Source organism: Arachis ipaensis, chromosome B07 (assembly GCF_000816755.2).
Source record: "Arachis ipaensis cultivar K30076 chromosome B07, Araip1.1, whole genome shotgun sequence".
Taxonomy (NCBI): Eukaryota; Viridiplantae; Streptophyta; class Magnoliopsida; order Fabales; family Fabaceae; genus Arachis; species Arachis ipaensis.
In genome coordinates, this window is record NC_029791.2 from 32,376,733 (window position 1) to 32,393,984 (window position 17,252).

Consider the following 17,252-nt stretch of genomic DNA (forward strand, 5'->3'; position numbering starts at 1 on the left):
ACATATAATAATGTTCGGAATTTTTTTTCAATTCTTTTTTTAATTATTTTATTTATTTTAAATTCTAAACCTAAATCATAAATCCTAAACTATAAATCTTAAATCATAAATATTCCAAAAAAGAAGAATTTTTAAAATAAAACTAACATTTTTTTTATAGGATAAATTTTGCATGGGGTGAGATTTGTACACAAGACTTGAGGAATAGAAAGTAACTTGGCTACCATTAGATTGTACTACTTCAAAGCTAAGCTTGGCATATCGACTAACATTAACTAATTAAAAATTAATTTTTTATACTTTCTTAATTGAAAATCATTGTGTTTATGTGAATAACTGAATATAGACTCACCAAATACATATAGTCATCATGTCCCCATGACATCATTACATTTTCAAGTCCACATCCATTGGTGTAGATTCCATCCTTAGTGCTATAAGCGGGGTTTTTTATATCCGGGTTCTCCTTAAAATACTACAACATGAAATAAATTTTAATTAGTTGCTAATTTAAGATAAGAAACTCATCAAGCCTTTAAAAGTTATATATAATAAACAACTTGTTTACCTTGTGGTGAATGTTTGCTTCGTCAAAAGCACAACCAACAGGAAATGTATCTCCTTCAAATATGTATTTGTTATAATCGTTTAGTTGAATGTTGAGTTTAAAGTTACACTAATTAATAGGAATGAAAAAAATTAATTATGTAAATATGGTTGAATGAAAGTTCTCACCAACAACCGCCCATTGAGGAAGCTCTCCAAATTGAGGAAGGAGAAGAATCTTTCCAAGATCTGAAATAAATCAACACATACAATCATTTGTTAACTCCTCATTATAATTTAAAATATGTTGTGTCTCTCAATAAATAAAAAACGTTTAGGTTTCATCATATTAAATAAAATAAGAATATTATGATTATGATAAAGTCTTTCTTATTTTATTTTTCATAGTTTTCATAATTTAGTAGATCAAGGACTAATTTGCTATAGATTAAAACTTTATTTAAGAGTATATCGTTAGCCAATAAATTATTACATATATGCATATACCATGGATGAGTGCGGTCAAATGCAACCAATCTTCATTGGGATAGTCTTTTCTAATGGCTTCAGCAGATTGCAACAAATGTTGAATTTGAGGTTCATCCAAATCAGGATCACTATCGTCCACTACTTGATTTAGCAGCTCACAACATTCCCATATGCTCATTTCTGCTCTATTCAATTTTTCATAGTTCTCTCTCATTTTCTTCACCTGTTATAGCATTATATATTGATAAGTCCGATGACATTGCTTAGAAAGCATAGATAGATAAATGATTTTGAATAAAATAAAGTTTGCTTACAAAGTCATATGTTTGGTTTATGTGCTGCAATCTATAGAATTCTTCTACACCTTTTTGTCTTTCACTTTCAGCATCATAAGCCCTGCCAAACCCCGTAAAATATAAGCTTTAAAACATAAACCTTCATTCATGATCATTACACCAAATCTTACATATAGAGGCAGTTTTTTTGCGACAATTTTTTAAAATCATCACTAAATTTTATTTAGTAAAGGTTGATGTGACAGATATCTGCGAAAACATTTCAAAACTGACACAATATTTCGATTTTGGTGTAGTGGATCAATAATTAACGATAAATGAGAGAATCTAAAATGAAGTTGATACCTAAAAGAGTGGCCAAATGAATTAATTTCTGGTGCTGTAAATCCATTATGTGACACGCCGTTCAACGTAACCTCGTTTGTATCCTTAGTGACATTATTGTGCACATTCTTCTCATCAAATTGTGACCCTAAAAACATGTCACAATGTTACAAACGCTACTTCTGAATGAATAGAAACCGAATAGAAATAATAAAATAAAGGTTATGTTAAGAAGAAAATTTAATCATACCAAGGGCAGATTGGTCAACTAGGGTAGTAGCCATTTTTGTTGTAATGAAAGACAAAATGTACTGGAGAAAATTATTAAAAAGCAATAGGTAAAGAAGGAGAAATTTCGAATGAAACTGCTATGCCAAAATCCTTAGACGACAAGGGTTTATATACTTCAACAAAAAGTCCTTGTTGGAAAATTTGGAAGCTTTAAGTCCTCAACGAAAAAAAAAGATATGGATAACAAATTTAGAATCATACTATTCTAAGTAAGTTGTAATCTCGATCCGACTCAAGATTGTTAATGTCAACGTCAGCATTTGGTGTCTATCATCTTAAAATTTATTTATTACCAATTATTAGTTGTACTATATGCTAAGAAGAGTTGAATTTTCAAATTTTTAACAATCTGTATACCGGGATCTTTATCAACACGAGTGACAACTCACATATTAGCCATAAAATTAACCACACGCACTCAAATCAATATTAAAATATAAAATATATAGTTCTTCTTTATTTCTTTCCTTGATCCTAAATGTTTTTATTTTAAATTTTAGATTTTTATTTATTTTTGATATTTCTCTTTTATTTTAATATCAAATCTAATATTTCTATTAATATTTTCTTGTAATTTATTGTCTAATAGTTATATGTCCACCATCAATTATATGGTCACGAATATTTTTTCAATTTATTAAAAAAACACAATTTTATTCATTTTTTTCTTTACCTATTTCTATTTTTGCATTTCATAACTTATTCGTAACATCCTAATAAGTGATTAATATAAAATTAATACAGGCGTCACAATCTCTAACCTGGAGCAAGTGGGATGAACCACAACCCTCGCTACTACGACTCAGGTATCTCCAACATTGACCCGGAGCAAGTGGGACGAACCAAGACCCTTGCTACTACCCAAGTATCTCAAGCGTTCATTCATTTATTCCAAATCAATCATCATCATTATAAAATCTCAAACACTGACCTGGAGCAAGTGGGACGAACCACAACCCTTGCTACTACCCAGGTATCACAATTACACATTCATCCTTAATCACTCTTCATTATTACCAATTCTCAAACAATGACCCGAAGCAAGAGGGACGAACCACGACCCTTGCTACTATCCTTGCATCTCAAACATATATTCATCTAAAACTCCATAATTAAACTCATTTATCAAAATCCTCCTTTCCTGTCTCATACCCGGAACAAGTGGACAACGCCAATGCCTACTACCCAGAGTCACACGTCACATTCAACATTTTCCATCATCATTCATTTACCACATTTATTCACTAATCATATATGCATCTCCGGCATACTCGCCGCATGTTCAAGCTTCCTCAGTCAATCATAATAATTTAATTATTAATCATCTACATATACATACTCAGCCATAATTCAATGCTTATCGCAGCCATCCGGCTCATAACATACACAGGACTTGCACCATCATCCTCAATAATTCATACAATCATCATTACTCGTCATTCGTCATTCATTATTGATTCTCACTTTACTTCATCCACAAGTTACCACATGTCCTATATTCTTTTCATTACTAGGCATACTATAAGTATTGAGGACATAAAGGGTGAGATCAGAGACTTAGGAATATGGAATTTGCTTGAAAACTCAAAATCAGTTTTGGGATGAAAACGGGGCCACGCGTGCGCGTCGCCCACGTGCACGCGTGGAAAGCAGCAAGATACAGTGAGGCGTACGTGTCCCCCACGCGCACGCGGGGATGGGAGAAAATCCAAGTGACGCCTGCGCGTCAGCCACGCTTACGCGTGGGTGCGTTTTGTGCCTCACGCACAAAACCAGCACAATTCTGGCACAACTCTCTAGAATTTGGCTGGGCCAATTGAATTCGCCCATTGACACATACGCGTCGGCCAGGTGCACGCGTGGGTAGTGAACATTTGAAAACAACGCGTGCGCGTCGGCCACGCATACATGTGGGAGTGCATTCTGCCAAAAATTTTACTAAGTTAAAAAGTTGCAGAATTACATTTTCAAACACCAAACTTCCAACACATATAACTTCTACAAAATTTCTTTTTCAACCATTTTTGAACCGTTAGAAAGATCCTTGAATAAGCTTTCATAAAATTCCATTTTTGAAGAATTCCAAACTCTGTGGACCAAGTTACGGACTGCCAAAGTTGGTGAAAAATTAGTTTTTACCCAAAAATAGAAATCACCACTTTTTCAAATGTTCACAAGCCAAATTCATTTCCACTCATCCAAATGATCACAACCCAACCACATTCACATAATTACACTCAACCAAACCAAACCTACCTCCTCTGCATAATTTCACCCAAAACTATCAAATTCCACACCTCAATTCCTCAAACCTTATTATTCAATAACCAAACCAATTATTCACACATTCAATATCTAGATCCATCCAATCACTTATATCATCACACAATACACGTAATAACTTACCTTTCTTACCTCTTTCCGGCCTCCGGCCCAAAATTCACGGCCTCCAGCCTAAATTTACAATTTTAAATGCATAGACCACAAACCAATATTCATCATTCAATTCATCAAGTTCTCAACACACTATACATACAATTTCACACAATTCTCAATCCAATCATTAATTTACATTATATATCAACTATGCATGTTAATACCAACCATTCACACAATCTAAACTTAATCCTAGGGGCATCTAGCCTAGGAATTCTCATCACACTACACGGTACTTAGATAAAACTTAAATCATACCTCTTATAGCCAAAATAATTGAGCTCTTCTTGGAAGTCTCCACTAACCCTTAGTTCCAAGCCTCACCAAAGCTCCACAAGCAACACCAACCTCCCAATGTGGACCAAAATCACCAAATACACTAATATAACCAATTTCACATATATAAGATACCTAGGGTTCATGAAAATGATAAATTACAAGGGTTTGAGTACTTCTTACCTCAGCCCATATAAAATAGGGATAGAACCCACTTAGAATTCATGTTAGAGTATCCCTAAATAACCAAAATCACAAGATTTCAACACTAACTACCCAAAAACGTGTAACGGTGGGAAATTTCGAAAATTGGGCAGAGATAAATGAAATACTCACCACAAAACTTAGATAGAAATGTAGAGGATGAGAAGAGCGACGTGTGGCCGTAAACGGCTCGTCAATCGAAGTTTCGTAGCTGAAGTTATGGTGATTTGAAATTGGAGCTAGGATTAGGTTTTCTCCTTTCTTCTCTCTTCTCTCAATTCAGCGCCCCTACCCTCTTTCTTTAGGGTAAATGAGCTGAAATGCTCATAACTAATATTTATATATGTTGGGTCTTGGACCCACTTGGACCCGGTTAACTTATTTTTGTCTGTTGGCCTAATTTTGGGCCAAAACCTTCAAGATTAAAGCTTTAAATCGCATTTTAAATATTTCCACTTGTCCTAATTATAAATCATAATTTATTAGCATTATTCACTTATAATTAATTTTTTCAGCTGCAGTACCAGACAGATCTCAGTCGGTATTGCTGGTCAAAATTCCAGTGCGCATTCTTACGCAGAAAACTATGTTTTCCGACTCAGAAAAATCAACTGAGTCCAAATATCATATTTAAATGATCAAATTCCGATTGCTAAATTTTTCAACCATATTCGCTCCTATTTAATTTATTATTTAATTAATTACGGTTTGACCGGGTTTTACATTCTACCCCCCTAACAGAAATTTTCGCGCTAAAAAATTCCATCCGCCACCACGAGTACGTGAGCGTAGTCTGCCTTTATATCCAACGCATAGTAGTTCCAAGGTCTTTTTACGCTGTGCGCTTCCGCTGCCTCGCTCTGATTCCTTTATCTCCGAGGATCTTGGTCATTCGTCCAATGCCGACCAACAACCTCGTTCATTACTTCCGTCATCTCATCAACTCACATCTTATTAAATCTCAAATCATGTCATCAATAATATTACCATCATCCTTAATCATAGTTATCATCTCACATCACTATAATCAACCAAAAATCATCACTATACCTTAATCATACTCCATCTCTATCCTCTCTCTCTGTTAAGCTAATTACTACTAATCACAGCTCAACTCCAAGCATAACTTCCAGACTTATTTTCTTATTCCCAAATCCTCAAATTTCTATATAACTTGTTGTTTTAAAGTCTTTGACTAATTAATCAAAACTCTCTTCGTTTTTTTTAAATCAAATGAGTTTGAAACAACAAGTTAACAAAATCATAAGAATACAATTTTCCTTAATAATCTATAAAAGCATTCGAAACACATCTCTTTTGTTAAAATTACTCAAATAAAAAATCATTTTCAAAACTATAATCAACACTCATTCAAATTCTTGGGAAAGTTTCGACAGTACCTCCCCTAAAAATTGGAGTTTACCACCCGTCATGGGTTCCCTCAAACCAATCTCAGTACAACATCAGCATTTCAATTTAATGGTTCTCAAATTTGTCTTTCAAAACTAATCATTATAAATATCAATCTAAATCCAAGGTCACCATGACCAAATATCATAGTACTCATCTCTCAAACACGGCGACTTGCACTCACTCATTATTTAAATCCAATTACGCATCAATGATCACTTCCTCAAGTACTAAACCACAACTTAACTTGATCGACAATTCAAATCAACGTTTTCAAATCCATCATTTAGGACCATTCCTTATCTATTTAAATCAAAGGAACTAAAAGTCACAGGTTCAATCCGTTTCACCAAAAATCCAGAAATCAACCAACTAAATAACAAACACAACATATCACTCTCAACAGAAAATTATTTAAATCACAGGCATTTATCCATTTGTATTAATCTGCTAAACTTATCAAGTATTCAAAGCCCAAAGCATTTTTTGTTTAAAGCAAACCCTTACTCGGACCATCCGGTTTATTTCTAAGTCTAATATTAAGCTCAACATTCCCAGTTTTACTGTAAAGGTGGTATTATAAAATCACACACTGTCCTTTAAGCCTGATTATTACAATTACCTCAATCTTACTGTCACAATCAGCCCGCATCCTGACTCCCTCCTTGTTGGCAATTTCTTGATACATGCCCTGGTAACCCGCACTTGTAACATACACCTAACCCCAATCGGCACGGCCTATTTGGGTAATGATTCCACATCTCTGACAGCTCGAAACATCTGAAGCAGCCACTGCCTGTTTTCCCTTACAGTTCCTTTGGGACTCCTCACTCGTCGCAAAGTTATTCCGTCCTTGGGAAAAGTGTTGTGTATATCCTCTCTCCTTGAACTCTTGACCCCTTGGTGCGAATCCTTGGTTGTGCTCTCTATGACTTCCTTTCTCTGCAGCCATCTTTTTCACACACTCTTCAGTAATTCTGCTCTTATTCACCAACTCTGAGAAAGTTCGGATCTCCATTGGTCCCACTGAACTTAAGATATCGCTCCGGAGCCCTCCTTCATACTTAATGCACTTCCACTCCTCGAAGTCTCCTGGAGCTCCCTGACACATGCAGAAAAACTTGAATAGGTCCTCAAATTTGTCTGTATACTCAGATACGGACATAGCACCCTGCTTCAGTTGTAGTAACTCCAGTTCCTTGGCCGTCCTGGCAAAATTTGGAAAGTAATTTTTATAAAATTCCACCTAGAAGGCATCCCAAGTGATAGGGTCATCACCCTACTACAGGAGACGTCGAACTCTTTGCCACCAATGTGATGCTTCTCCAGTGAACAGATAGGTAGCAAATTCAACACACTACTCTTCAGGTACCAACTACGCTTGCAGTGCTCGCTCCATAGCCTGAAACCAAGTATCGACTTCAGTCAGATTGGTGGTTCCCTTGAACTTAGGTTGATTAACCTTTAAGAAGGTTACCAATGTCATCGGTCCCTGAGCTTCGCTTCTGCCATTGCCATTATTGTTTATCTGTTACCCAAGAGCTTCCGCAGTTGCCTGCATAGCAGCAGCCATGTTCTCCAACGCCACCATAAAGTTTACCGGGTCATTTGGGTTGATTCCCGGTCCCTGAGCACTAGTACGACCTCCCTCACGACCTCGACCACGTCCACGAGGCGCCATCTAGTTCCTATACACACCAAATAATCGATATCAAGTTGATCATTCTCAATATCGGAAGTATAGTGCTTCAAAGTACCAAAGGTATACTCATGGACTTCATGCTAGATGTATCAGTTAGATACCCTAACTAGCACAGGCACAGACTCAGAGTATGCATTGAAGCATAAGTAGTTCCATCCTTCAGGCTCACAAGGACGAACTACTCTGATACCATAATGTAACACCCTAATATTCAAATCCTTATGCTCGAGTCATAAGTTAATGATATTACGGTGGTACGACTCTCAGGTGGATTATTAATATATAAATATAAGTATAATTGAAAGGAGTATTAATCGAGAAGCCTAAAAGGAGTAGAAGTAAAATTGCGAAGTCGTATCGCTCCCGGATCAACAACTCAAAAGATAAAGCATGAAGTCGAAAGCGATGTACAGATAAGGGCATAAAGGAGAATAAGAGAAAGATAGTATATAGATATATGACATAAGTAAATAGCCACTAGTCGCGACCCGCGAAGTTTAGGCCGGCTAGGGTACAGTATAACAGTAGTTGACAACAGAAACTCCTAATCTCTCCCAAAAGAAACATAAGAGCCTCTATAGGCAAGTTCAAAAGAGTTCAATACATAATATAAGCTTTTCAAAATAAAGGTGGAGAGATTCTAAGAAATTATAAAATAGAGAATATAAAGATCTTCGCTATCTCTCAGATGAACCACAGTTCACTTCTAAGCACCTGGACCTGTATCTGAAAAACAAGAGATATATACGGAATGAGAATCCCCGACCCATGGGTTCCCAGTATGGTAAAAGTGCCAAATAAATACAATGCATTGTAATAAAAACTCGCTAAGCATCCTAATCTTCCTTTCACCAAACATTCACCCTATGTTCTCGCTAATCCATAAATAGTCAACTGTCATAAGGGAATGCTAAGTCTAATTCTTATTCTTCATGCTTCTCAACTCTCTCTAACTCTCCAACGAATCAGAATCAGAGTCATAAACAAAACCACCACCAGTTATTCTGTCTCAACAATCCTATATCAATACATCATATCCTCACCCGGAGTTAGTGAATTCACTTCACTGCGTCTACCCAGGGAGCTCAAATTATCTCATTCAATAATTATCATCATTTTTCAATCACATCATTAACTCATCCCATCCAGAACAGCCCTCAGCGTCCACCGACACCAGCATGAGGGACTTCTCAATTGTACAAACACAAGCAATATAGATAAGTAATACACAAGTAAAGTACAAGTAGAACAAGTAGCACATAATCAGTTAACACAACATATATGATATAGAAATCCAAAACAAATAGACAAACCCAAACAATTCAAACATATACAAATGATGCATGCCTGCCTTATGGCTGATGACATCATCTGTCGGTTATATAGCCAACCCGACATGTTCTGGTAGCTAACCACATGGACAGAAACACCCATCGCAGAGCAAGTAGGTTTGAGCCGCAACCCCCTTGCTACTACCCGCTTAACCCAGAGCCAGTGGAATAACCACTACTACAGCTACTACCCAGGCGGGTGTTTAAAAGCTCAACCTAGAGTGAGTGGAATCACCATTACTGCCGCTACTACCCAAGCGTCACAATCTCTGACCTAGAGCAAGTAGGACGAACCACAACCCTCGCTGCTACCCAGGTATCTCCAACATTGACCCGAAGCAAGTGGGACGAACCACGACCCTTGTTACTACCCAGGTATCTCAAGCGTTCATTCATTTATTCCAAATCAATCATCATCATTATAAAATCTCAAACACTGACCTGGAGCAAGTGGGACGAACCACAACCCTTGCTACTACCCAGGTATCACAATTACACATTCATCCATAATCACTCTTCATTATTACCAATTCTCAAACAATGGCCCGGAGCAAGTGGGACGAACCACGACCCTTGCTACTACCCAGGCATCTCAAACGTACATTCATCCAAAACTCCATAATTAAACTCATTTATAATAATCCTCCTTTCCCCTCTTATACCCGGAGCAAGTGGACAACGCCACTGCCTACTACCCGGGGTCACACGTCACATTCAATATTTTCTATCATCATTCATTTACCACATTTATTCACTAATCATATATGTATCTCCGGCATACTCACCGCATGTTCAAGCTTCCTCAATCAATCATAATCATTTAATTATTAATCATCTACAAATACATACTCAGCCATAATTCAATGCTTATCGCAGCCATCCAGCTCATAACATACACAGCACTTGCACCATCATCCTCAATAATTCATACAATCATTATTACTCGTCATTCATCATTGATTCTCACTTTACTTCATCCACAAGTTACCACATGTCCTAGATTCTTTTCATTACTAGGCATACTATAAGTATTGAGGACATAAAAGGTGAGATCGGAGACTTAAGAATCTGGAATTTGGCTTGAAAACGCAAAATCCGTTTTGGGGTGAAAACAGGGCCACGCGTGCGCGTCGCCCACGCACACGCGTGGAAAGCAGCAAGATACAGTGACACGTACGCGTCCCCTATGCACACGCGTGGATGGAAGAAAAGCCAAGTGATGCCTGCGCGTGGGTGCGTTTTGTGCCCCATGCACAAAATCGACACAATTCTGGCACAACTCTCTGGAATTTGGCTGGGCCAATTGAATTCGCCCATCGACGCGTACGCGTTGGCCAGGTGCACGCGTGGGTAGTAAACATTTGAAAACAATGCGTGCGCGTCAGCCACGCATACACGTGGGAGTGCATTCTGCCAAAAATTTTACTAAATTAAAAAGCTGCAGAATTACATTTTCAAATCCCAAACTTCCAACACACATAACTTCTTCTACAAAATTTCTTTTTCAACCATTTTTGAACCTTTAGAAAGATCTTTGAATAATATTTCATAAAAATCTATTTTAGAAGAATTCCAAGCTCTGTGGACCAAGTTACGGACCGCCAAAGTTGGTGAAAAATCAGTTTTTACCCAAGAATAGAAATCACCAATTTTTCAAATGTTCACAAGCCAAATTCATTTCCAGTCATCCAAATGACCACAACCCAACCACATTAACATAATTACACTCAACCAAACCAAACCTACCTCCTCTACACAATTTCACCCAAAGAAATCAAATTTCATACCTCAATTCCTCAAACCTTATTATTCAATAACCAAACTAATTATTCACACATTCAATATCTAGATCCATCCAATCACTTATATCATCACACAATATACGTAACAACTTACCTTTCTTATCTCTTTCCGGCCTCCGGCCCAAATTCACGGCTTCCGGCCTAAATTTACTATTTTAAATGCATAGACCACAAACCAATATTCATCATTCAATTCATGAAATTCTCAACACACTATACATACAATTTCACACAATTCTCAACCCAATCATTAATTTACATTACATATCAACTATGCATGTTAATACCAACCATTCACACAATCCAAACTTAATCCTAGGGGCATCTAGCCTAGGAATTCTCATCACACCACACGGTACTTAAATAAAACTTAAACCGTACCTCTTGTGGCCAAAATAATTGAGCTCTTCATGGAAGTCTCCCCCAACCCTTAGCTCCAAGCCTCACCAAAACTCCATAAGCAACACCAACTTCCCAATTGTGCACCAAAATTACCAAATACACTAACATAACCAATTTCACATATATACATCAACCTATGGTTCATGAAAATGATAAATCATAAGGGTTTGAGTACTTCTTACCTCAGACAATATGAAATAGGGATAGAACTCACTTAGAATCCATATTAGAGTATCCCTAAACAACCAAAATTACAAGATTTCAATACTAACTACCCAAAAATGTGTAACAGTTGGGAATTTCGAAAACAGAGTAGAGATGAATGAAATACTCACCACAAAACTTAAATAGAAATGTAGCGGATGAGAAGAGCGACGCGTGGCTGCAGACGGCTCATCAATCAGAGTTTCGTAGCTCAAGTTATGGTGATTTGAAGTTGGAGCTAGGATTAGGTTTTCTCCTTTCTTCTCTCTTCTCTCAATTCAGCGCCCCTACCCTCTTTCTTGAGGGTAACTGAGCTGAAATACTCATAACTAATGTTTATATATGTTGGGTCTTGGGCCCACTTGGGTCCGGTTCACTTATTTTTGTCCGTTGGCCCAATTTTAGGCCAAAACCTTCAAGATTAAAACTTTAAATCGCATTTTAAATATTTCCACTCGTCCTAATTATAAATCCTAATTTTTTAACTTTATTCACTTATAATTAATTTTTCCAACTGCAGATCATCCGTTAAGGTAGGCAAGCCGAGTCTTTCAAGCTGAATTTCTTCTTGCATTTCCCCAGCTTATGCCTACTTTACCTACTTGACGAAAGGGAACGAACTTAGTTTCGTTTCCGGGTTTATGGACTCCTTCCTTTTTCTTTTTCTTTTTTTTATGTCGTGACACCTAGACAACGTTTTTCTTCATGGGCTGCAGTAAGCAAGGAAGCGGGATTTAAAATAGAGGTCAATTCAGTACCAGACAGATCTCAGTCGGTACTGCCGGTCAAAATTTCAGTGTGCGTTCTTACGCAAAAAACTATGTTTTCCGACTAAAAAAAAATCCAATGAGTCCAAATATCATATTTCAATTATTAAATTCCGATTGCTAAATTTTTCAACCATATTCGCTCCTATTTAATTTATTATTTAATTAATTACGGTTTGACCGAGTTTTACATTATTTATATATAGCGGGGCGGGTATTACCTAAACCTGACCCCACCCCGTCCCTCCCAAGAACCCGCCCCGAGAAGGTTGGGGTGGGGTGGGTATCCGCAGGTTTGGGTGGTATTGCCATCCCTAAAATAGAATGAGAAAGAAGAGTAGTTGTATTAGGAATCGATGAGAAACTGTATTGAATCGTAAGAGTGTTTTACACATTATAGTTGCTGCTATATATAGATATGTTAGTTAGCATTCTAACTACCTTACTGTACCATACTTCTATATATAGTCTAAGATCATCCCCCTCAAATTCAGTGAGGTTTTATAGACAACTTGCCTTTGTCTCGAACTTGTCAAACAGAAATGCAATCAATGGTTTTATTAGAATATCTGGAACTTACTCAGTGTGTGGAACATGTGCTACAGTAACAATAGCTTGTATTACTTGATCCCTTAAAAAAAATAAGTTTAGCTGAAAAGTGTTTAGTCCTATCATGAAGAATTAAATTGTAAGTATTTTGTCGATTTTTTGCAAATCGATGGTGTGGAAGCGAAATTTACTTATTTTTGTGGGTTCTCAAACTAAAGATAATATCAATGAAAAATTTAAGATAAAAGGAAGGAAAAGATATAAAGGAAACTGAATAAAATAAAATGAAAAGAGAAAATGAAGTTAAAAGTTAAATGCACACATGAGAACTGGAAAGGAAAAGTGCAATAAAAAATAAAGAGAAACTGAAAGGAAAGGTGGAAGGAATATTTGGTTTTCGTCTGTGAATCCGTTTGCGCAGGATAGCATTAAGATGTTTAGAGTATTTGCCAAATAATTTCGACCTTTTATTCTAATTCTAAAACTGTTATTTATAGAGAGAATTCTAATAATTAAGAAAATATCAATAGAACCTTAATAGAATTTTATTTTTTCAATAACTAAATATAACTGCAGATACTTCTAACCAGTTGTAACCTCTGCATGAGCATGAGAGTACGCAAGTTATAGTTTCAGAGTACATAAGTTATAACTTCTGTGAGATATGTAACTGACACCTTTTTTGAGCATATTATTCAATACGTCTTCATGATTTCTTCAATCGTTACATGTCGAATTCCAATCAAATTGCTCCTCATTAGTGCATGGCCAATTTTATATACATATCGAAGAAAATATTATTTTCATTTAACAGTAAGCTATAAGGATAGCAGACATATTGTCACAAAAAACAATAGGAAAAGTGGTGCTTGATTGATGAAATTCTGACAGTAACGTTTGAATCCAAATAATTATGAGAACACTGTTGTTAGAACTCTAAATTCAGCCTCTGTGGAGCTCCTAGTTACAATGGATTTCTTTGTGCATTTCCATGAATTTAAGTTCCATCTATAGTAAACACAATACCCAATGATTGCACGACAATCATCTACATCTGTTGTCCAATCCAATTCTGAAAAGGCAGTTAAACGAAGTTCATTAGTCTTGTGAAATCGAAGAGTTAAATTATAAGTATCTGCCAAATATCTAAGGACTTATTTTGCTATTATTCAGTGATCTTGACTTGGATTTGCCATGAATTTACTCAACTTATTTACTGAGAGTTATATAATATATACTACAATCCCCCAATGATTGATCTGCAAAGAGTGGGGTCTTCAAATGGAGTTCCTGTATTTGCAGTCAATTTAGATTTACTAACCATATGAGTAACACTGGTTTTGCTTCTTGCATTCCAGCTCTTGTGAGAAGTTCTTTAATGTATTTATTTTGATTCAATGAGATTAAATAATCAAAGTGAACTATAGCTTCAATACATAAGAAAAAAATTTAACTCTCCTAAGTATTTAAGAAAAAAAGTGGAATGCAATCTATTTAAGACAGTGGAAATCTTAGATTCATTGTTACCAGTCACCAACATATCATCTACACAAATTAAAATATACATTACTAAATTGGGAGTGAACCTTATGAAGAGAGAAGGATCTGACTTGGTGCGTTGAAATCCAAACTATTGTAAGATAGTTGTAATTGTCAAGTACTACCCTTGAGGCTTGCCTTAGGTCATATTTTTATACATTATTATTAATGGATTAGAATTTATTTCTAATTACTATATTACCCCTACTTCTATTTGAAATTACAAAAGTAACCCTAACCCTTATTTTCAAAAATGAAACCCTAAATTTTCCCAACCCCTAACCCTAACAGAAGCAGCCGTCACCCCTTCACCCTCTTCAATGAAAAACTTCAGAAAAAAGAAACAGAAAATCATGGAGGAGGGAGCTTGAGGAAGAAAAGAATCAGAGAAGGAAGAGAGGAAGGAGGCCGCGTTGATGCTGCTACCAATCCGCGCCGCCATGGTCGTCCCGTCCACGGCGCCATGAGCCGTGCCTTGCCGCCGGACTGCCTTGGATCTGCCACACGCGTTATCACCATAGAGAGAGGGAGCAACGCGATTGAAGAGAGGAGGAGGAAGGGAGCTTCACCGCGCCGTCACCCAGCCGGTCGGGTCTGCTGCCTCACCGCCGCCGTTGTCGCATGCGTCGCCGCCCCGTAGAGCCGCACCTTGCTGCCGATCTGTCGCCGGTGCTGCAGCGTCGCCATGGATGAAGCTTCTGCCACCACCATGAACTGCGAACAGAGGTGAGAAAGAGAAGGCTGCTGGATCCGTCGCGGTTAGCTACCACGGGGTCGCCGTCAAGCCGCGTCGGAGGAGGAGCGCTGCTGCCGTGCCTCCATCGTCTCTGAGGACGCCGGTTGTCGCCGCTGCCGTCGATCAGAGATACCAAAACCCCACTGCCGTCGCCGGAAAAGTATGCCGGTAAGGGTTTCAAACTTGGTTTTCGTTTCTTGTGAGATTATGGGAGTCTTATTGTCGCGGCATGTTGGTTTCAGTCACCGTCGCCGGAGTTGGGTCGCCGCAGCCGCTGGAGGTGGCTACCGGGGCTACCGCCAAACCGGTTCAGAGGCCGTTACTGTTTCGTTTTTGTATTACAGTAAGTATCTTATGTTTCGAAAAAGCCTCGCGTTAGTATTCGGTTGTGTTTGGTTAATGAATATGAGTTTTGGTAACGTGAGGTCGAGTCCTGATTACTATATGTTGTGATTAGTGTTGCTGTGGCTATTGCGAAAGTGGCTGGGAGCTGAGGTTTTGATTGCCGTCAGTTCGGGTTGAGGCGGAAAGGACTCTGTGACACGTTTGAGTTATGGAATTTGCGCTTTGAGGTAGGGGCGCTTTCCAAAAACTATGTTTTATGTATTATAATTATTACATATGGATACTGATATGAGACAATTGGTATTTGGTGATTGTATCTGCCTTGTGTGTTATTTGATTGTCTCAAATGGTTAAGGATATTTGTTTGGCTGAATTGTTGTGCGGCTTTGTGAAATGTAATGTTTTGAAGTGATTCTTTAAAAATTTGAAATCTGAGTTTAATCCGTTGAAGATTGATTTGATTTGAGTCAATTATTTGATGATGTGAAAAGTTGAATGCACTTTTGAATTCAGCCAAACGGTTTAGTTGGGACCCGAACCGGGTGGCAAAAGTCCAAGTTTTAGGGGAGGTGCTGCCGAAATTTCTACAAAATCCTAGTCTTGTTTGAAAAGATGTTTAAAAAGGGTTGGATTTGAGGAATTATATTATTTGAATATTTATGTTTTCAAGCTTAATTTGTTTAATGAACTTTATGTGTTGAGTTCGGCTTAGTTAGAAATGAACTATTTGTACAGTTTGAATCACTGAAGGAAAGAATGATGCTCTAATATTGATTTCAATATAAAAATGAGCTTTTAGTGATTTTAAAAGAATCTAGACTTTTGATTGAGCAATTAAGTTTGAGGCATTTTGGAAGAGTTAGGAAAATGGGTTCCAAAAAGAAACCTGAAAGTGGTTTGATTCAAATGAACCGGTTCCGTTTCAAATGAGTTGATTTTTGGACCGGCCGTGGTTGAAATGAGATGGACCGATGGTTGGTTTCGGTTTTGTGTGTTTCTGATTTGGAAAAATATGAAAGGCTATTTTGGTTCAGCATAGATAAACCGTTTTGATAGGCTTTTGAGTTTTTGAGAATTGAACGGTTCCTCTTTTAGAAAAGATTTCCAACTTTACTTTTATTGTAAACTGTTGTTTTTGAAAAGAGGCATAAGACGGTTATTAATCACTGGTATGGTTTATCTTCATGTATCCTAATTCCCAAAAGCCCTCTACTGAGAACCCTTTCGAGGATGATGTTCTCACCCCCCTACATTTTTCCCCTTTCAGGATATGGGCGCAGAAGTTACGAAGAATTTATTTAGTTGTTGTTGGAATGCTCTGTATTGCTTTAGGTTATTATTTGTACCCTCGCCTTTATCTTGAGATATTCTGTAAGAGGGATAGGAGTTGTATTGTCTAATGCTTGTAATATTATTTATATATGTGTGTGTATATATATGGATGTACTTTTATGAGCTTTTGTAAGTTGTATGGTATTCTGTGAATGTATGTTATCGGATGAAAGTATTTTTGGGAGCGGTTTCACGGTTTAAAGTTTTAAACAGGCTCATTTTTTAGTATCAAATATTATAAGTGTCGTCGTAATGTCCGAGCTATCAGAGT

General features: G+C 37.1%; 1 protein-coding gene and 1 long non-coding RNA gene across 2 annotated transcripts in view; both read right to left on the minus strand.

Moving 5' to 3' along the window:
- Positions 1 to 1,939, minus strand: part of LOC107607125 (inositol oxygenase 2-like) — a 2,787-nt gene extending 848 nt beyond the window's left edge. Inside the window, exons 1-7 of the mRNA XM_021107764.1 lie at positions 1,906 to 1,939; positions 1,677 to 1,803; positions 1,350 to 1,431; positions 1,054 to 1,258; positions 736 to 795; positions 569 to 621; positions 349 to 475 (exon numbers count right to left, since the gene is read on the minus strand). Coding sequence (XP_020963423.1) covers positions 349 to 475; positions 569 to 621; positions 736 to 795; positions 1,054 to 1,258; positions 1,350 to 1,431; positions 1,677 to 1,803; positions 1,906 to 1,939 — 688 coding nt within the window. The remainder of the gene's footprint in view (positions 1 to 348; positions 476 to 568; positions 622 to 735; positions 796 to 1,053; positions 1,259 to 1,349; positions 1,432 to 1,676; positions 1,804 to 1,905) is intronic.
- Positions 3,037 to 10,171, minus strand: LOC110264552. The gene is made up of 3 exons (XR_002350727.1): positions 10,151 to 10,171; positions 9,162 to 9,163; positions 3,037 to 3,206 (listed from the first exon to the last, which is right to left on the minus strand). It is a non-coding gene; the product is annotated as an uncharacterized LOC110264552 (long non-coding RNA).